Source organism: Eumetopias jubatus, unplaced genomic scaffold (genome assembly GCF_037043125.1).
Source record: "Eumetopias jubatus isolate StellerSeaLion01/CBP00866 unplaced genomic scaffold, mEumJub1_p1.0 scaffold_1, whole genome shotgun sequence".
Taxonomy (NCBI): domain Eukaryota; kingdom Metazoa; phylum Chordata; class Mammalia; order Carnivora; family Otariidae; genus Eumetopias; species Eumetopias jubatus.
The window spans coordinates 185241574-185264028 of record NW_028274807.1 but is presented as its reverse complement, the minus strand read 5'-3'; the positions used below and the strand labels follow the sequence as shown (position 1 = coordinate 185264028).

General features: G+C 37.9%; 1 protein-coding gene across 6 annotated transcripts in view; it reads right to left on the bottom strand.

Annotated features, from left to right (window-relative positions):
* MAGI1 (membrane associated guanylate kinase, WW and PDZ domain containing 1) overlaps positions 1 to 22455 on the bottom strand; it is a 607822-nt gene that overhangs the window by 79145 nt on the left and 506222 nt on the right. For 5 of the 6 annotated variants that reach the window (XM_028110469.2, XM_028110471.2, XM_028110472.2 and 2 more), the window contains 5 exons: positions 15063 to 15145; positions 10572 to 10607; positions 5194 to 5251; positions 2660 to 2775; positions 230 to 322 (listed from right to left, as the gene is read on the bottom strand). In XM_028110469.2, coding sequence (XP_027966270.1) covers positions 230 to 322; positions 2660 to 2775; positions 5194 to 5251; positions 10572 to 10607; positions 15063 to 15145 — 386 coding nt within the window. Of the gene's footprint in view, positions 1 to 229; positions 323 to 2659; positions 2776 to 5193; positions 5252 to 10571; positions 10611 to 15062; positions 15146 to 22455 lie in introns of all 6 variants that reach the window. The other variant, XM_088027661.1, reaches the window with a different exon arrangement.

Genomic DNA, 22455 nt, shown 5'->3' with positions numbered 1-22455 from the left:
AGAAACCCTAACGGCAATTAGTTATCATTTCCACAGCATTACAATTAGCTGCAGAAATTTACACAAAAAAAGTTTTCCATTTTCTCGACAAGTTTGATTAACAATACATTTAGAATTTCTGACCTCATGGTTTTCACTATCAAAGGAATGACTTGGGTGCTACGAGTTCCTTAAAAAAAAAAAATTAAATTTTTGAGCTAAATACCTAGCCATTATAAAAACACTTTACCCTGAAGTGGAGCTTCTCTGGCTGGCTCCGGATTGCTTGGAGGATGGTTTGGAATAACAGGAGGCACAAGCGATGAATGATCTTCTGTCCATTCTAAAAGAAAAAGAAACAATTTACTGTTTTCCTTCAAGGTGCTAATCAACTCACTCGGGATTCATCTTCTGAATTATACAACTACCCAAACCAATAAAACCAGGCACAGAGAGCTTAGATTGAAAAAAACAAAAACAAAAACAAAAACCACTCGTATCTGACCCCACCCTTTGTTAAGGACACCAAGATTCTCTGTGTGTGTGTCTCTTGTGTGTGTGTCTGTCTGTTTCTCCCTCCTAAGGCTGTTGATTGTCTATCTCTCTCCTAAGAACTTTGACTGTCTGTTTGTCTCTCTCTCCTAAGACCTTTGAGGAAAGAGATACTGTGACATGAACAATAAAAACTTCAGTTCTCTCTGGCGGGATAGTCCAAAGTAAGACCAAGTAAAAAATATCAGGGAAGATATGCAATCAACTGATGCTGGCCCAATAAGGGAAAAACTTCTCTAATGCAATTGAGACACAGGCTGAGCTGCTGAAGCGTGCTCATCTGAGGTGGTAAAGGTGATTTTAGCAGTTGACTGAAGTGCTATCCCCTACCGTCTCTCAAACCCAAACGGGACCCATCACCAACACTCCTGTGTCCTAACTGCACTCCTACTCACCTCGGAGGCCCAGAAATAACTCAACTGTGAGTGACCCTTGAGATGTACACAGTCACTTTCCAGCTAAGCGAATATATTCAACTATACACTCCCATTCCCCAAGCAGCACTTTCTAACACCACAAAGTTTCACCAGCTCGGAAAAAAAAAATATTTTAAGACCTTTTTTTAAGTAGAAAAGAGATGAAGGTCGAAAGGAGAACTTTTCGATAGGTGCATACACACACACACACACACACATCCACACGTACACACCCTATCTGAAATACAGTCTAGGAGGTGCCTGGCTGGCTCAGTTGGTAGAGCATGCAACTCTTGATCTCGGAATCATGAGTTCTAGCCCCATGTTGGGCGTAGAACTAACTCAAAAAACAAACGAAACAAAAAAACACAACAGTAAAATACAATCTATGGCAGAGGTTGGCCACCTATGGCTTAGAGGCCAAATTGGCCCTAACGTCTATTTGTATACAACTTTCGAGCCAAGGATGGTTTTTCTATTTTTAAATGGTTGAAAAAAAATTAAAATGGGAAATACTTTGTAACACATGAAAATTACATGAAGTTCAAATTTCAATGTTCATATTCAATGTTTTATTGGAACATAGCTGCAACTATTCATTTGCAGATTGTGTATAGGTGCTTTCATACTTTAAGGGCAGAGATGAACAGTTGTAATAGAGACTATATGAACAGCAAAGCCTAAAATATCCACTAGCTGGCCATTTACAGAAAAGGTTTACCAACTTCTACTCTATGGTTTATATTTATTATATTCAATATTATAATAAGAAAAGTATTATATTTGATTTTCATGTATTTGCTATTTACACATTATATGTTGAGGGGTTATTAAGCCTATCATTTTAAAAGGTTGCAGTGAAAAACTACAAAACCCTATTAATAAATAGATGACTGTTAATAATTAGATCTTTTAATAAAAAGATGGCTAAATGGAGAGATTCATAAAATGGAAAATTATGCAGCCCTTAAAAATTAGAGGGTAAATCTGTATTAACCAGCTTTGAACTATGTATAAGAAATAAATTTAAATGAGAAAATGAGGTCACAAAGCTAATACGTGTGTGTGTGTGTGTGTGTGTGTGTGTGTGTGAGAAAGCATACACAAGTTATGATCTGATTTTTGTTAAAATATGCATCTATGTACAATCCTAGAGAGATTCTGCAGTGTTTATCATTGAGAATGGGATGGGAGCCAGCAGGGGAGAACTTAATATTCTCCATTCTTGAACTGTTCATATGTTTGTAAAGAGCATGAATTAACCTACAGTTTTTAAAAAGCATTCCAAATTACCAGCTTTTTCTGATTCCTACATGTCACGTTCCTAAAATTAGAAGTTCGTTTCATACACAGGAACTCCTCTGAAAGTGCTCAGAGCAGTTTGGATTTAGACACCAGGTGGTATTATAAACATGTTGGGGCAACAGAAAGTTCTCCAGTGTGGCAACAGCCTATGTCTACATTAAAGTGGAGAGTGGGGGGGTGGGGTGGGGAGGCTTGGGATTGCACACCATCCCCCCTCCCCCCCAGCTGTCTGGGTTCTGGGCAGGGAGCTCCCTCAGAAGCTGTCATCCACCCCCCTGCAGGACAGCAGGTTTGCCTGCTGCAAGGCAGGAGGACACGAACACAGAGGCCGGGTCTGACCACACGGGGGTGTCAGCGCCCAGGCTTTGCCCCAAGCTCCTCTGCCCACACATCCGGGGAAAGCCAACCTTCGGGCTGCGGCTGCTGCTGGGGTTGCTGCTGGGGTTGCTGCCGCTGCTCAAGCTGCTTCTTCCGTTTGGCTTCTAGAACCGGGTTCTCATATTGTGTCTTCCTGTTGATGTGGCTAGAGCAGGAGACAGACAGTATTCAGTTAGGAAACATTTCCTCGCCCAAGCAAAATGCCAGTCTGCCCAAGGCCCTGGATTCGAACCGAGCAAAGCAGGGGGTCTGCGACACTGACCATCCCGTGTCAACATGTGCAGTCAGGACGGGGAAAAAGACATGAACACCTTCCACATCCTGACTGCTTAGATGCTACCAGTTTTTCATGCATTTTATTTTAAAAATCTTCAGTAAAGGCCAGGAGGTAGGTCCCACTTTTATTCACATTTTTCTGGTAAGGAAAGTAAATTTCTGAGCAGTTAATGGCTCACCTAACATAACATAGCCAGTAAACAAGAAAGAGGCATGTAAGCTCAGGTCTGCCTGCTTTCAAATCCCAGGATTTTAACCACTGACTCTTCCAAATGTCCAAGGAAGCACCCTACAGGGAGAGGTGCTTTAATTCAACAGAGAGTAGATTGTTAGAATGATAAAAAAAAAAAATGAGATTAAAGCGGAGATACAATGTTGTGTGTAAGACGCAATGCCAGAGTGCTCTGTGACTTCCTACCGCAGTTCACAGGGGCAGAAGCACTCACCCGAAGTTCAAAGAAGGGCTCTACCAACATCTGTCAACTATTTTGATCAATTGACATGGAGCCAGGAATAAAAGTCTAAGCCTTAGGCAAAAAAAACTCCAAATGCAGCAAACCTAAGCAAATGTGATGTGTTCAAAGTGACAAAGACCCAGATACTTCAGATAGCTCCAAAACTAATAAGGCCACAGCCAAACAAAAATGCACACACACACACGTACATATGAATACATGTACATACATGTTTTTTTTTTTGCCATGACCTTAGTGTATATATACATGTATTACACAAACATATACACACAAGCATACATACATTCTTTCTTTTTTCCACCAAAATCATACTTCATTAGAGGTTCGGGAACATACCTATTATGTGATTACAGTATTCAGAACTCAAAATATTTCTTAAAGGCAGGCTTGTCAAATAGGGTGGAGAGACTAATTACCTTTCATTCCTAGGACTGGTTGCTTATTTGCTAATTCTTGTAGGCAATTTCATGCTAAGAAACGGTCTACCATAGCAGGCAGGTGGAGCTGCTAAGACACAGGGAGGAAGACCAGATAGGAAGGTAACAACTCTCCCCTCAATCCAGGTCTCTTTATTCTATAGCTGTTATTGCCTCTTCTCTTTCTCTCTTAATGCACAAATTAGTTGAGGGAGAACTCCAAATGAACCCTGAATAGACAGAAACCCCATTAAACATCTGAAAGAAGGATGATCTGCAGGGCACACGATGGAATTTTATTTTCTGAGTATCAGAGAAGGAACGGAGCTTGCTTTTCTCAAGTCCCAAATCACCAAATCCTTCTTGTTAGGTACAGCAGTAGCAATGTGAGTACTGGCCAATGACACTTGCTATATTAAGCTCATAATTTTTTATAATACGATGCTGAGCATTCTACAATTTCCATCATATGCTCTTATTGCCAGGGCATGATGCAGATGACTTTTCATTGCTAGCAGCATGAGGGATAGAAAGCTGGTTAGTTATCTTCATTGCACCAGGTAGGATTATGATGATAGAATATTTATATAGCATTTGTTTCTTTCAAAGGATTTTTTTATTAGTTATTTCTCATCTTTCTTGGAGGAAGTGATACAGAGCATATCTGCTTCAATGTCCAATTTCTCAGGTTTCTTTTCTTTCAGTATCATCCTAACAATAGATGGTTCTAATGAACGGAAAAAGTGTGTGGCCAGTGCTAGAATAAGGTACATACTATGGAGGTCATGAGGAGGGCTTGAGTCTTAAAAATGGAAAGCAGGAGCTATGGAGATGGTCCTCAGGCAAGGGAGAGGCAAAGAAGCATACAAGGTCTTGCAGCTTGGGCCAGTTCTGAATTACCTTCTTAATCCTGGTGACATTTCAAACATTTCATACATACATAAGATGCGTCTGGCCCTTTTAGAAAGTCTGAATGAATAAATAAGCAATTACTGAAAAGTTCAGACCAGGGTGGGGCAAAAAGTAGGCAAACAGGTTCTTCTTCAGAAGATAACACCTACTCATCTGGTTTGCTTTTCTTATTCATTCATTCATTCAACTAATATTTAGTGAGTAGCTGCCATATGCCAGCACTGTGTTGGGTCCTGGTAAGACAGTGGTAAACAAAAGACATAGATCTTGCCCTCATGAATTTTGGAATATAATTTACTGTCTTCAGATTTGCTGAATATTTTCTCATTCACTAAAATATGCATATATATTTTCATTATAAAATTATTATGTTGTTGTTATTAGTATCAGTTTGGACCGTATAATGATGACAAACTCTGATCAGCATAAATGTACCTAATTATAGAGGAGTATAAACTAAAATAGAGATTAATAGGCACTTACTCTACATAGTAGATACCATAGACAGGGTCTTCAATCTTTTCCCAACCAGCAGGCAGTTCTGAAAAATAAAAGAACATTTAGAGCAAGAAGAGCATATTCTTTAAGAGCTTAAGGATTTTCAACAACCGAGTGAGGCAAAAAGAGAAAGACTCATAAAAATGCCTTAAGTCCAATGAAAACTGTGTATCCTAACAACAACAAACTAGAAGGCAGTCTTATATTTATCAGTGTATTTTTCTACATAAGGAACAATTCTTTACTGATATTTTGTACAAGTTAATAAAACTTAATAAAATGTAGTCCCAGAAGCCTTTGTTCTGATTCAACTATTAAATTAGATTTTAATGGAAATATAGTTAAAATTTGCCTTGAATGCCTAGTTTATACCTTATATATTTACAATTTTCCCATTGTATTTCTAGACTACCTTACCACACAAACAAAAATGGATGAAAATTAATGTTTCTTTTCATTTTCAATACAACAGTGGTGTTTTTGCTCTCCCTGGAATAAAATAAAATGTGCATCTTATTTCCTCCTTGTTTCTAATTAAAATGCTGCCAAGTAAGTAAAAGATGGAGTTGGGCTTTCAAATTGCAGGCATCTGTCACTCAGGTGCTATATTCAAACAGACCTCCTTCGGCAGCACTTTGCTTGCGAAAGCAGAAACATAGGTCCTGCCCTCTGAGAACTCACTAGTTAAGGGAGAAGATTTTATTCCTTTCTCATGGTCATGTAAAACGGCATTGCGGGATTTCCGTACCTTTCTGAAAACTCACCTGTGCTCTCCTGGACTTCACTTCATAAGGTTTCCTACAAAGGCTGGAACTTTATTAACTAGCTAATAGTGACTTCTGCCACAGCAAGAATCTATTAGGAAAAAGCCCATTGCACCAGATAATTTGACTTGGTGAAAGAAACAACCAGGCTGTTTTGTGTCACTAAGCAATTCTTTCAAGCAGAGCAGCAATTACTCAACTTAATTTCAAAGCCACTCGGATATATACATGGTTGTGGCAAGCCTGTATAATGCCATACTCCAAAGTGAATCATTCTTCCTAGAAGTCGGCTACTAAGACGAACATGAACAGAATATTACAAACACTTGAAATATCACTTATTTTGAAATACTAGATTCTTTTTTTTTTTTAACTCAAGGACTCCTATGGTCACTATTTCCAAAGAATGACTCTGTCATCAAGGCATAAGCTTACACATTCCACAAACAGTCCCGCACTGAAACGGAGTCATGCGCGTGCACCCAAACACACACACACTAATTACTCAAAGTTTATGTTTTGCTCAGATTTGGCTGCATATCAAGAGACATTAATTTCATGGGTTTTGCTCCACATGTTATTTATTTGCAAACAAAGAGACAGGTTTTCCCCCTTTCCTTCTAATTTTTTTAAAACACTTAGCAGGTTTTAAAGAAGTCTTTGAATTCCAGGAGACATGAGCTACTAAAATGCAAGACAGGTCCAAGCTGCAGATGTTGATACAACTTGGCATTTTTATCCACCAAGCCATACGACCTGATGCAAATCAAATGCCTGGGAAATGGTTTCCCCTTACAAAGCTGGAAATTACCATTTAAATGAAAATGAACCAGGAAAATATTTCCAAGGAGTTGAGAAATCGAAGATTAAAAAATGCAAATTGGGGCATGGTCCACATGCTTGTTCAGGCATGGGGCAGGAGTGGGTAAATGTGAGGGGCCCGCTCTATGTTTCACTGAACCAGATCTTTTCCAAAATTTGCAACCTTGAATATTTGGCCTAGCTTTAGATAAAACGGGAAATATTAAGAATTTAATTCATTTGTACACTTAAAATGAGCATCAGTGATACACAGAACTGCTGAATCACCATATTGTACACCTGAAACTAATAGAACACTGTATGTTAACTCATTCAATTATTAATTTGTCAACATTTAGAGAGGGTCTATTGTCTGCTTGAGGGTGTGGTTGGCACCTGGAACACAAAGATAATTACAAGTGCACAACTAAGCAGACAATTCAAACACTATACAGTTAGTGCTTTGATAGAGGTCTGAAGAAGGTACAAAAAAAGAAGCCACCTCTGACCTTTATACTCTAGAATTGAGAAATGCGGCACATCAACTGCTATTCCTGGACACTTGCAAATTTACACATATCTTCTGGAACAGATTAGCAAACTCCAGAAATTTTCCAGTTTTCCAAGCTAAAACTCATTTTCAGTTGAAAAGATAGATTTCTCACTTCCAATGTGGTGATTAACTTAATAATAGGAATTAGTCTCCTAATGCTTAAAATAGAAATGGGTCATCGATTTAAAAAAGGAAGATGTTTGTCCTCGAAGTTATCTTCTGGTTCTAAAAAACTGAGAATGACAGAAAATGCCAAAGCCCAGAAAATAATGACATCACAATTTTTTTTTTTTTTTTTTTACTAAACACTTTGCTGTTGCCTGAAGGGTCAGCCCCTATGTCTAACAACTGCTGGACATCAGACCAGAATATACTACCTGTCACAGCTATTTTAGGCTGCTAAGACCCTTTTGGGGTTGCCCAGACTGGGGACTGAACCTTCGCTCTACCACTTCATAGATCTGATATTAGACTAGTTACTGAGTATCTTGCAACTACATCTTTCACTGGGATTTACTTGAAGGGTCAACTATGGATTAAATGAGGATGCCTGTAAGACATTTTGCACAGTACCTGGCATGTAGGCTCAACAAATGGCAATGTTCTATGAAAGGAGGAAAGGAACAAAACAGATTTATATGGCCTGCATGCTAGCTAGCCCTGCCTTTAAGAATCTCATCCTGTACTACCTGTTACCACAGAAGCAAATATGAAGCAGTCACATGTGCTATGTTCTTTTCATAAGAGATATGCCAGCACATAGATTGAAAGTCATGTTCACAATCACAGATAGATTTCAAAACTGTGACTTAGCCTTGGTGGGGAGGGAACCTCATTTTCCTTGTCTCTACCTCTCCGAGTTGGTGTTAGCACCTAAATACCCTATGATTCCAAAAGGGAGTATTTTTCAATTCTGGGAAGATGTCTGCAGAGCATGTGATAAATTCTGCAAACCAAAAGTGCATAATGAAGCTACTGACCCAGCTTAAACAACAGCGTTCAGAAATGACAACTCTATAATCAAATGATCTGTGTCCAACACCTAAGCCAACCACCCCCATCTCTCAGACGTTTCCTTGTCACATCTGGAATCTCATTGTTCTCTGAAAACCTGACAGTTGCTGTAATTAGGACCCTCTTATTAAGAAAACGGGCAGTAAGCTTGTCAATAAAATCTGGAATGAATGCAAGAAAAAACTGTGTGTGTGTGTGTGTGTGTGTGTACACACTACTCTTTACACAGTGAATATGTGCAGGCAAAAATCAAAAGTCCTGTCTCTACCCACAAGGACACATTTGGGTCACTCCACCCACATATACATTCTTCTCCTGACCCATATTAAAGGCAAAAGTACCACAAAGAGTATTAAAAAGTCCAACAAGATGGAATTAGTTATTAAATAATAAAGCTACTAGAAACAACAATATATGCTGATCACAGGGACAAATATTAAGACACATTTTCATTAAGTTTCCTCACAAACACTATGGGAGCTCCTCTTTCAGCCTCTCTTGACAGATAAGGAAAGGAAAGCTAAGAGAAGTTGAGTGACTTGCCCAAGTCACAAAGCAGTAAACAAGGGAGAACGGACAAGAAGCAAGGCAGCCTGATTTGCCCCCAAAGACAGTTCTGCTATGTCACCAAACTAACTCCCAGGATTACCACTATGACCATGAGAAATGATACATGCAGTCATTAACGCTTATTTTTTTCAATCTTCAACAGCATAGGAAAGTTCCCACAATATTATAGTTACAAGGGGAAAAATACAGAAAATTTTTTCCTAAAAATGTCAACATTTAAACTTCCATAGAAGCAAATATGCCTCTGTGCACAGCTATATTATCTCTACCAGCCATCCACAGATAACAGTGGATATCAATTACCTAGCAAGAGTGATTTAAACTGGTTCAACAAATGGTTAAGGCACTCATTGTGTGTCTCAAAAACTAGTTGTCTTTTTCAACTACTTTAATATTACCAATTAATTTTTTTGATAAAACAAATTTCAAATTGTTCTAGATCACAGGGTGAGTCTCAAGTCCTTCTTACCACAATGACAAGGACAACTTATTAAGTATCTTTTAAAAACAAGCTCCATTCAATAGTTACCGATCAATGCCAGCGTATCTATCAGTTACAACAGGATATGTTCCCAACATTAAGAAAAACAGAGCTAAATTCCATTATATCATAACTCCAGTCAACCATGATTGATTATTATATAACAAACACAAACAAAATCACATGAAAACAGTAATATGTATTATTATTTATGTTTTTAGTTCTTAAGGCAACCTCAAAAATGTTAGGCTGATTCAATAATCTCAGGACAGTTCTTTTCATAATGATGTTAAACAATCTTCTATCTCAAAAATACATGATGGTCAATGTTCAATAAGCCAAGGCTTTTATGTGCAATTTAGCTTGAAAACCTGGGCTTTCCAATCTATCCTTCAGTAGATGCATCAGATGGAATGCAAACTAATTTTAATATTGTTCAAAGCTGAACATAAAACTTAGCATAGAACATAATTCAATATATTCCAACAGCAAAGACAAAAGCATTTGGCATTATCTGCAAATGTAAATTATTTCTAACTGCAACAGCCAGACTAGTCGAGCCTTGATTTACGCGGATACACACACTCTAAGGAAAATGTCACATAGAGGCTCAGTATCTGGTTTTCAAGCCATTCACTACATCTACAAAGTCACCACGAGGCTCGTGACTTAAAAACCCAAGACTAAGACTTATTAACTATTCAGTTGATCAGGAGAATTACTGTATTGCTATCACTCCTACAAAGATCCTTAGTGCATTTGGTGGTTTTTTAGTTTTGCTTTGCTTTTCTGCACGGCCCATGGAGATAACCACCCGCACCAAAGAAATGAGGCGGAGGTAGGTCATACCAGAGATGAAGGCACACAGCAAGCATCTACTCTCTCAAGGCTCTTCTTAATCCTCAGTTCCCAAGAGTACCTAGCACCAATTTGCTAACTCTCGTTCTAGTCTTGATGCACTCAGACATTTTCTTTGTAGACACAACTTATTACAACTCTGCATGATGCCTGCAAGTCAGACATTAGGATTGTAAGATTGACCTTTCATGGATAAGCTGGAATGAAAATCATCATTGAAGAAGTGCAAACTAAAGAAACTGAAGGAATAAGCAATTCGCTGGAGACAAAAAGCATTCAGGGCAAGTCATGCAGCGGGAGCAGGCTGGGAGGGAGGGTTTACCTAGTTCACTGTCCAGCTCCTCGGTGTGGACCCCTTCTTCTCCAAAGGAATAGCGGGAATGAGACAGAAAAGAGAGAAAGAAAAATTCAGACACCAACACCAAGAAAGAAAACTCCCCTCAGAAAAACAGCAGCAAACACATCACGCCGTTTTGTCCTTACCTGCATTGTGGCCTATCTCATTGGCTTGGCTAGTAAACCGAAGACCTCAGTGTAAATCACAAAACGGCAAGAGCTGATATTGGCAACATAATTATATGGCTCATTTCCTTGCGTGTCAGAATGGGGTTTGATTGGTGGTAGAAGATGACAAATACCTTTGCGGTTTCAATGTTCTTAAAGTGGGAAGTCACTTATTACAGACCTTATTTCAGGAAAACAAAGCTGTTGCACCTTTCAATATTAGACCTTTTAGTCCTGTAATAATCCTCTAATCAGTGAGGCAATTATACTCACAATTAAAGCATTACTTAACCTAGAAGTAATACTGCTGCCTGAAAAACGGAAGGTGAGGTCAAATTGAGAATGCAGATTGTAAAATGCACTATACTTAACAGCGTCTTACAGAGGGAGTTAGAGAGGAATTATGTCAGGATGTTGCATGCTGGGAAAGCAGGCTTGAAGGCTGCCCTGAAATGAGTGTGGGAAGGCATCGTTTAGTTTGTATAGGATTTCTAAGTCAAACAGCTCAGAAATATTAGAATGAAAATGTTCTCAATAAGTCAGGGGGCAAAACCAGTCCAGATCCTTTCCATGCTCGACCTCCTCCTGCTGTAAGTAAAATGCTGTATGATAACTGAGAACACAGAACAGCACACAACAATCATTTCATGCATAAAGTCTCTCCAGCTATAGAGCAAGTGGCTGTTTACCATGTACTGTAGGCTCCACAAACATGGGAATAAAATCGTTTTCACCACTGCAAAATGCTCAGTGCCCAGGAGTTTTTGGTACATGGTAAGTACTAAATATTTCAAAATGGATGGATGGATGGATGGATGGATGTCTCCATTACTGACTTCAGTAATCAACAAGGCACTATACGCCTTGTAAAGTCTTGACTTAAAAGTGATTCAATTGCCAACAATAAGTTTTGGTGTTGGCATTGTCTCTGAAAAATGGAATCCTTTTTACACAAAATCTTTCAAGAAAATGCCCATTTAAATATTATCTAATGTCTTTGGGGGTGCATTCATTCATTTCTCTGATAAGCATTTAATGAGAGAGACCTACTATGGGCCAGTCACTGTGCAAAGGGACAGATCAAATATCCTTTTGGAGGAGGAGACAAATCCCAAACTCCCATAAATAAAACTAAAGTTAAAATTGTGATTATTTCTCTAAGGTAACACACATCACAGAGTGACCTCATATCTGGGGGCAAGGTCAAGGAAACAGTCCCTGAGCTATAACCTAAAGGGTATGAACAATTTAACAAAAAGACTTACAGTGACGAATGACTGAAATTTGAGCTTTCTGACAGCAGGGCATTTTGACTGTTGTGTTCACTGATACATCTGAAGTTCTTAGGACATACTTGAAATATAGAAGGCAATCAGTAACTGTTTGTGAAGTGTAAGAATATTCTAAGAGAGAACTAGTAGGGATGAAGGGCAGAGTGGAGAGGAATAAGAGTGAGAAAAGCCAGAGGTCAAACCACTTAGGGCTTGGGGACCAGCTATGGGGAGGCTGAGAATTTATGGTGCAGAGAACCAGTGAATAGGGCTTGAGGGGGTGGTCCATGATTACACAATCACACTGACATTTTAAAAGACTGCTCTGGGTACAGTGTAAGGAGAGTGGGAAAGAGTCTGGGTGAGAGATGAGTGTGGCCTGAATTAGGATGCTACAGGTGGTGAAGAAAATAGTGAATGGATTCCAGAGATATCTGGGAGGCAAAGTAAATTCAGAGGGTAGATGGGTTGAAATGAATGTCAAGAGAAGTAGTACGTCAAGGGGGACTGTTAGGTATGCATGAATTTTACTCTCGACCGAGATAGGGAACACTTACAGAGGACCAGGTTTGGGGGTGGGGAAGAGATCATTAGTTGGGTTTTAAGGAGACTAGTTTGAAGTCTCTTTCAGACAAAGAGCATAGGCAGATTCAAATATTGGCCTGGAGCTCAGAGGCAAGGTGAAAGGCTTCTAAATCAACTCGATACACAGAAACAACAAAAGGAGTTATACACTGAGGATCAAAATCCCAAACCAGTTCATCACTTTTTTGAGTTAGGAAACAATATATAAAATTTTTACAATAAGTATGATGCTGTATTGTTACATTCCATGTGTGTATGACTTCCAGAGAACAGAAAGAAATACAGGAGGAATACTGTGACCAACAATGTTATTCTTCTTTGTGTCGTGACATAAACAACAACACAAGGCAGATTTGTGTTAACAGGCAACAGAAAATGCAGGTGTTGGAACTGAAAAATGACAGAGTGGTAACATTTGGTTATATATTTATACTGTTTGTGTATACAGGCACACAGACATGCATATAATTTCTACTAGAAAAAGGTTCTGTGAATCCTAATGTTGAAAGGATAATTCATAAACTAATGGTATTTGGTATGAATACATACTTGTTCCAGAGATAATATCATTAACACCAATGACAAAAATTCTAAGAATTAAAAATAACAGTTGACCCTTAAACAACACAGGGGTTTAAAAAACAAAAAACAAAAAAACACAGGGGTTGGGGGTATTGACTCTCCTCAGTCAACAATCTGTGTGTAACTTTTGACTTCCCCAAAACTTAACTACAAGTAGTCTACTGTTGAAAACCTTACCAATAATATATTCGATTAACACTTCTTTTGTACATTCTAAGTATTATATACTATATTCTTACAATAATCTTTTCTTAATATTTTTGGTACTTCAAAGCTCTAAGATTCATTTGCAGGTTCTTCAAATTGTCAGAAATCTCCAAAACTTTTTCTAATACATTTATGGAAAAAAATCCGCACAAAAGTGGACCAGTGTGGTCCAAACCTATGTTGTTCAAGGGTCAACTGTACTAGATTTGGTCACAAAATAATTCAGCAATTCTACTCAACACTTCTATTCCATTAAGTGTCTCTTGGTAAAAGCTACTGGAGTCTTCTATCATCTATAAACTATATTAACAGGTATTTTCGTATGTTCCCAGTATAATTATAATGGAAATCGACACTGAAGCTCTCTTATGGTAATAAGAAGTCGAAAATGCCTTCACAATCATCAAGCATCAAATAAAGATTAAATTTTGGTCCCTGAAATTTTATGGTTGAATGTATTTTATGTTCTGATCTTTGAAAATTGGTCACTTTTATATTATATATGAAACATATTTGAATAATCCAGACAGTTCCTTATCCCTGAAGCATGCAAATAATGAAGCTGACCACACATGTTCCATTCCTTCTTCAGGAACGGGACTAAGCAACCAAAATAAAATGAGCATCTCAGTCATGCCTCCTTAGTCAGAAGGATTTGTATTTCCATTTGGAGTCACTCTAGATAAATATGAACACCCAATTTTATGCTCATTTCATGGTATCTGCAATCCGTGTAGAGCAGAAGGATCTAGGAGTTTTGGCAGTATTACGCTTTACTGGCTTACATTTTCAGACAAACCTCAAGTTTATAAATATATATATACAATTCTGTGCCATAGGACAAATTAATAAAGTTTCATTATCTTACAGTAAAATACGTACTCCATAGTTATACCACTAATTCAAATGCCAGAGATGAATGAGTAGCAGAACAAGCCATTTCCCTTTTAATTCGTCCATGTCAAAAAAGTAATTCTGGTAGAACTTGGGATAGACTTTGGTGTACTGAAAAGGCACACATTTGTTCTAATTTTTTTTTTCATTTTGGAAAAGTAATTAGAAATCCCAAAACTTTGAAATAAACTTTTCAGAATACCAATTGATTCTTTTTCGAGATTAACAAGCAGAGTCGGGCTAAGGGTAACACCTCAGGCCCTTTCTTAGAAGAATGTACTTTTCAGATAATGACGATTTATCCTAAGAAGTCAAGATCTGCTTTCCCTTTGTCAAGTTATGAACATGAAGAATTTAAGAGATGCTCTTAATTTTTTCCTTTAAGACTTTTATAATATAGGATTAGGATCCAATAGGTAAGTATCCAGGGCAACTTTGGTTTCTATATTCCTAGAGATTTTCTTGAGTTTTCTCCAAGGTCCTGAAGGAAGGCAGAGGTCTTATCTTCATTGAAATAGTCTGTCTTAAAGTTCTGTTTCTAATGGAGATACTGGCATGCATCTGCCTTTATGTGTAAACAAACTGCACTTTTAAAACAATTCTGATTCCCCTACTGCTTTTGGAAACTACAGGTCACTTTCTAGAAATTGGATGACCTTTTAAAAACTCACTTGTTAAAACCTGATTGACCTTGCTATATAACTCCTTAAAACTTGCACATGTGAACAAGCCCCCAGCTCACTTAAACCAAGACCTTCCTAGCCCCTTACCATCATCTTCACACTCTTCCAGAGGCTTCTGCTGCTTGTTCAGGCACCGAGGGTCTAACCAAGATGTTGTCTTTGTGTTATGGCTGAAATCAAGAAACAAAAACAAAAAATACATTTGAAAAGGAAAAAAAAAAGCAAAAACCTCAATGACAAAAGAATTACACACTCTTGAACATTTCCCCTCAACCAGAGCAAAGCTACTTTCCAACAGCAAACCCAACCCAGAAGAGAGCCCAAGTTTGGAATCTGAAAAGGCTTGGGAAGGGCCTTAGATAGACTTTTTACTTATCTAAGGTATAATCATTCCATTACGGAAAGCTTAACATGTGATGCCAGTTTTATTTTTGAAAATGAGTTCCAAATGATACCCCCTGTCCAATACTGTCTCCCCTTGTCTAGACTTATATTAGTCTTCACTTTTGCAGAAAAGCAAACTCCAATTTGCTTTAAATTTGCCTCTGACTTAAACCTTGGATGCTGGAATTCACAAAGAAGGCTGCTATTTCACTCATTATATTACATAAGATTTCCCCTGACCCTGTGAAACTACCTCAGTTCAAGCAATTGGCTCACAGCGGCTAATACCTATCATTAATCACAGCATCCTGAATTTCGTTGCACACAAAGTGAAGGCAACCCGGAATTACCTACCATAAACAGAACCTGGGCCAAAAAAAATCCCACAAAGCTTGAAGAAGCTAAACATGTCTGCCTTCTGGAGGGCACAGCCCGACTCCAGATGAAGTGTTTCAACAGACAATGAGCGAGGCCTTGAAGGTCTGAGAGTGTACAGTAATATTCCTGATTACTGCCCTGCAACCATGTTAGAAGCGTCATGAGAATGTCTGGAGGAACTGCCCGGAAGCAGCTCAGGACGCCGGGACAAAGTTCTGCGTGAGCTCCTGGGCCACACTCTGGCAAGCTCAATGGGAGGGGCAATGAAGTACAAGGCCAGCAGTTCACGCTGCAAACCAGAAATGAAAACAAGAAATGAAAAAAATTTTGGGGGGGAAACTGAGGTAGTAACTTCAATTGTTTTTTTTAAAGTCTGCAGTTTAGGTCATAAATGCTGAAAAACATCGCCACAGTTATTTGAGATTCAAGTCTTATTAATTGTTGAAAAAACCTAAGGCTTAAGTGAAAAATAACACAAATGTATATACAAATCATCTCAACTGTATGAAAAGGAAAACAAATGGAAAGTAATATAGTAACCAACTACCAGAAGCTGTTCTTTTACACGTATGTTATAATTTACTAATCCTTAAGATAACCCTATGAAGGAACTATTAATAAGTATTAATACATTTTGCAGATGAGAAAAATGAGGACAGAGGCGAGAAAATTGGTACAAGGCTACTGTGTGTTGATACCTAGCAACACTGGCAACAAACCCAGGGAGTCCAACACTAGAACCCATGGTCTGTGCTATTCCTACACCAGCAAGATAGTAAAAACGGCCATTGCTAGGAGGGAAGATTATTTGTGATTTTTTAAAAAACACTTTTGTATTTTGAGATAATTATAGATTCACATGTATTTCTAAGAAAGAACATACAGTGATCCCACATGCCCTTTACTCAGATTCCCCCAATGGTAACATCTTACAAAACTAAAGTAAATTGTCACAACTGGGATATTGATCTCCATACAGTCAAGATAGAAAACATTTCTATCATAACAAGAATTCTTCCTTGTTACCCTTTTACAGCCACACTTGGTTTTCTTTGAGTCTCTGCCCCCTCAAGCCCCCTTTAAATCCCTGGCAACCACTAATCTATGTTCTCCACTGTTTTGTCATTGCAAAAATGTTCCATGGACTCATACATATGTACTCTTTGGGGATTGCTATTTTTCATTCAGCTAATTCTCATCAAGGTTGTCACATATATTGATAATTAATTCCTTTTATTGCTGAGTAGTATTCCATGGCATGAATGTACCAGAGTTTAACCACGGAAGGACATGTATGTTGTTCTAGTTTTTGGCTCTTTGGAATAAATCTACTATAAATATTCATGTCCAGGTTTTTGTGTGAAAGTTAAGTGTTCACTTCTCTGGCCAAATGTGCAATTGCTGGGTCATATGGTAGTTGCATGTTTAGTTTTATAGGAAACTCCCCAACTGTCTTCTAGAATGCCATACAATTTTACATACCCACCAGCAATGTATGAGTGATCTAGTTTCTTTTCATCTTTGCCATCATTTAGTGTTATTTTTTTTATTTGAGCCATCCTAATAGGCATATAATGATATCTTTGTGATTTTAATTTGCATTTTCCTAATGGCTAATGAGGGTGAACATTTTTTCATGTGCTTATTTGCCATCTGTATATCCTCTTCAGTGAAACGTCTGTAGTTCATTTTCTAACTGAATTTTTTTAATGTTACTGTTGAGTTTTGAGAGCTCTTTATATACTCTAGATATCAATCCATTTTCAGATATGGGGTTTGCAAATACTTTCTCCCAGTCTGTAGTTTGCCTTTTTATCCTCTTATCAGGGTCTTTTCTTTTTTTTTTTTTTAAAGATTTTATTTATTTATTTGACAGAGATAGAGAGAGAGAGCACAAGCAGGCAGAGAGGCAGGCAGAGGGAGAGGGAGAAGCAGGCTCTCCACCAAGCAGGGAGCCCGATGCGGGACTCGATCCTGGGACTCCAGGATCATGACCTGAGCCGAAGGCAGTCGCTTAACCAACTGAGCCACCCAGGCACCCTTATCAGGGTCTTTTCTGAAGCAAATGTTTTTCATTTTGATGACATCGTATTTATCAATGATTCCTTTTTTTTTTTTTTTAAAGACTTTATTTGACAGAGACAGAGACAGGGAGAGAGGGAACACAAGCAGGGGGAGTGGGGGAGGGAGAAGCAGGCTTCCTGCTGAGCAGGAGCCCAAGGTGGGGCTGGATCCCAGGACCCTGAGATCATGACCTGAGCCGAAGGCAGATGCTTAACAACTGAGCCACTTAGGTACCCCTCAATGATTCCTTTTAGGGTTCATGTTTTGTTTTTCTTTCTTTCTTTCTTTTCTTTCTTCCTTCCTTCCTTCTTTTCTTTCTTTCTTTTTCTTTCTTCCTTCCTTTCTTTCTTTTTTTATTAACATATAATGTATTATTTGTTTCAGGGGTACAGGTCTGTGATTCATCAGTCTTACACAATTCACATCACTCACCATAGTACATGCCCTCCCCAATGTCTGTCACCCAGACACCCCATCCCTCCCGGCCCCCTCCACTCCAGTAACCCTCAGTGTGTTTCCTGAGATTAAGAGTCTCTTATGGTTTGTCTCCCTCTCCAGTTTCATCTTGTTTCATTTTTTCCCTTCCCCTATTATCTGTCTTGTTTCTCAAATTCCTTATATCAGTGAGATCATATGAACAGACATTTCTGTAAAGAAGACATACAAATGGCCAACAGACACATGAAAAAGTGTTCAACACCTCTCGGCATCAGGGAAATCCTAATCAAAACCTCAATGAGATACCACCTCGCACCAGTCAGAATGGCTAAAATGAACAAGTCAGGAAACGACAGATGTTGGCGGGGATGCGGAGAAAGGGGAACCCTCCCACACTGTTGGTGGGAACGCAAGCTGGTGCAGCCACTCTGGAAAACAGTATGGAGGTTCCTCAAACAGTTGAAAATAGAGCTACCCTATGACCCAGCAATTGCACTACTGGGTATTTACCCCAAAGATACAAATGTAGGGATCCGAAGGGGCACCTGCACCCCGATGCTTATAGCAGCAATGTCCACAATAGCCAAACTCTGGAGACGAGAGGGTATTATGCTAAGTGAAATAAGTCAATCAGGTTCATGTTTTTGATGCCAAGTCTAAGAACTAACTCCTTGTCCAGTCCTAGAGCCCCCCCCAAATTTTTTTCTCAAAAAGTTTAATTGCCTTGTATTTTACACTTAAGTCTGTGATGATCTAGTCTGAGTTAATTTTTTGAATAAGGTGTGAGGTTGAGGTTGAGATTAATTTATTTACTTCTGGCTAAACACTTAATCTAATACCACTTCTGTGAAAAGGCTATCTACCCTGCATTGAATTGCTTTGGCATCTTTGTTGAATATCACTTGGATGCATTTGTGGATCTGTTTCTGGGTTTCATTCATGTACGTGCCCATTTCTTCACCAATACCACTCAGCCTTTGTTACTGTGGCTCTATAATAAGTCTTGGTATCTGGTAGACTGATTACTCTAGCTTTATTCTTCTCTTTCAAAACTGTTCTAGGGGCACCTGGGTGGCTCGGTTGGTTAACTGTCTGACTCTTGATCTCAGCTCAGGTCTTGATCTCAGGGTTGTGGGTTTAAAAAAAAAAAAAAAAACTTTTCCAGCTATTCTCGTTCTATTGCCTTTCTTACAAATTTTAAAATAAACTTGTCTATATTAACAAAAAAACTCACTGAGATTTTGACAGGATTTGCATTTAACCTGCATATCCATTTTGGGAGAACTGACATCTTTACTATACAATTGTGTCTTTCAATCCATGAATAGGGGACATCTCTCCATTTGCTTAGACCTCCTTTGATTTCTTTCATCAATATTTTGTAGTTTGTAGCATATAACATTCTGTATATGTTTTGTTAGATTTACATGTAACTGGTGTTTTTCTGGAAGTAAATGTGAATTATATTTTATTTTGAATTTTGTTGTCCACATATTCATATAGATATACATGCATGCTTATATCTTGTGATCTTGCTTAACTCACTTATTCTAGAACTTTTTTTGTACATATTTTGTAATTTTGTACATTTCTTGTGTACATTCATGTAATCTGCATTGAGGGATAGTTTTACTCCTCCTTTTTCAATCTGTAGGTCTTTTATTTCTCTTTCCTGATTTATTATCCTGGCTAGAACTTCCAGGATCATGTTGATTAAGAGAGGTGGGAACTGAGGTGGCTCTTCAGTTCATTAGGCAACCAACTCTTGGTTTCAGCTCAGGTCATGATCTCAGGGTTGTGAGATTGAGCCCTGTGTGGGGCTCCAAGCTCATTGAGGAGTCTGCTTGTCTCGCTCCCTCTGTCCTTCCCCTCACACACTCTCGCCAATAAATAAGTAAAATCTTAAAAAAAAAAAAAGTGGTGAGAGCGAACATCCTTGACTTGTCCCTAATCTTGCAGGGAAAGTATTTTTTTTTCTTTTTTTGTCTTTTACCACTAAGTATAATGTTAGTTGTACATTTTTGGTAGACATTATCAAGTCAAGAAAATTCCCCTCTGTTCTTATTTTTCTGAGAATTTTTATAATGAATGAGTGCCGAATTGTGTCAAACACTGCATTGATGAATACGATCATGTGACTTTTTTTTCTTTAGTATCTTAATATGGTAGATTATTTTTAGGAATTTTTCACATATTGAACCAATCCTGTATCCCCAGGATAATTCCCACTTGGGTCATGGTGTATAATTCTTTTTCTTTTCTTTTTTTTTTAAGATTTTTATTTATTTACTTATTTACTTATTTATTTAGAGAGAGAGAGAGAGAGAGTGCGTGGCAAGCAGGGAAGGGAGAGGGAAGGAATCTCCAGCAGACTCCAAAATGAGCATGGAGTCCAATGCAGGGCTCGATCCCAGGACCCCGAGATCATGACCTGAGCCAAAACCAAAAGTCAGATACTCAACTTACTGAGCAACCCAGGCACTCCCCAACTCTGTAGTTTTTTTTTCTTAGACTGTCCTTGTTTTTTTGGTAACAAGGTAACAATAACTTCATAAACATAATTGCTAAGTGTTCCTCTACTTCTATTTTCAGAAGGAGACTGTATAGAAATGTAATTCTTCGAGCAGTTCTCCAGTGAAACCATCTGGGCCTGGAGATTTCTTTTTCACGAGTTTTTAAATGACAAATTCATTTTCCTTAATAGTTATAGAGTTAGTTAAATTATCTATTCCATATTGGATGAGTTGTGGTAGTTCATGCTTCTCACGAAATTGGTCCATTTTATCTAAGTTGTCAAATTTATGTGTATAGATTTGTTGGCAGCACTCTCTGATTACCTTTTAATGTCTTTAGGGTCTGTGGTGATTCCCTGTTTAATTCCTAATGCTGGTAATTTGTGTCTTCTCTAATTTTTTTTCTTTGTCAGTTTTGCCTTGTTATTGTTCACTGAACAGCAGACCTTCAACTTCAATCTATTTAACAGATTTACTTATATTTTTATCTATTTTATAGTTTAATTGGCCTTTTCGTTTTTCTTTTTTAGTGGTACATAAAACTGTGGTAAATCTTAACAGAGAATCTTGATAATAGAGCCAAAGTGCAGCATTTTAAAAATTGACTATTACTCGTTAAAAAATTATATTATCTTAGATTTTTTAGAATGGTTACAACTGTATACTTACCCATTTTTAGTCAAGGTTATTTATTAAATGTTTAACTTTAATAATATATATTATATATTATGTATATATACACATAAGTATATATAAGTTTTATAATTTTGAAAGACTTTTCATATCCATGTACAGTAATCCCCCCTTATCCACAGGGGCTAAGTTCCAAGACCTCCAGGGGATACCTAAAACTGTATATTGGACTGAATCCTACATATACCATGTCTTTTCCTATAATACATACCTATGATGAAGTTTAATTTATAAATTAGGCACAGTAGGAGACTAACAGTAACTAAAAGAGAACAATTATAACAATAACGATAAGAAAAATTATATGAATGTGTTCTTTCTCTCTCTCAAAATGCCTTAGTGCATCTACTCACCCTTCTTGTAATGGCGTGAGGTGATAAAATATCTATGTGGTGAGATGAAGCAAGGTGACTGACATAAGCCCTGTGATGTAGCATTAGGCTACTACTGATCTGACAATATCTCAGGAGAAGCATCTGTTTCTAGAACACAGTGACCACGAGTAACTAGAACCATGCAAAGCGAGACTTCAGATAAGGGTGGGGGTGGGGGGGGTGGTTTCCATATTCTCAAATTTTAATCCATGTACTTGCGCCATGTAAAAAAAAAAAACAAAAAAACAAACTTAAAATGGATCAGAGACCTAAGTGTAAAATGTAAACTATAAAACTTCTAAAACAAAAATAGCAGAAAATGACAGCTTTAGAACTTTGATCTAAGCAAAAATTTCTCAGTCAGCACACTAAAAGCACAGCCCACAAAAGAAAAACACTCATAAATCAGACTTCTTCAAAATTAAGAACTCTGGAAGACACAGTCAAGCAATGAAAAGAAAACTCAGGCTTGGGGAAAATGTTCACAAACCACAGCAATGATACAGGAATTGTATCCACAATGTATGAAGAACTCTGAAAACACAACCAAAAACAAAACAAAAACGAAACAAAACAAAACAAAACAAAAAACCCTGCCACCCAATTAAGAAAAAATAAGCAGAGGATTTACCTCTT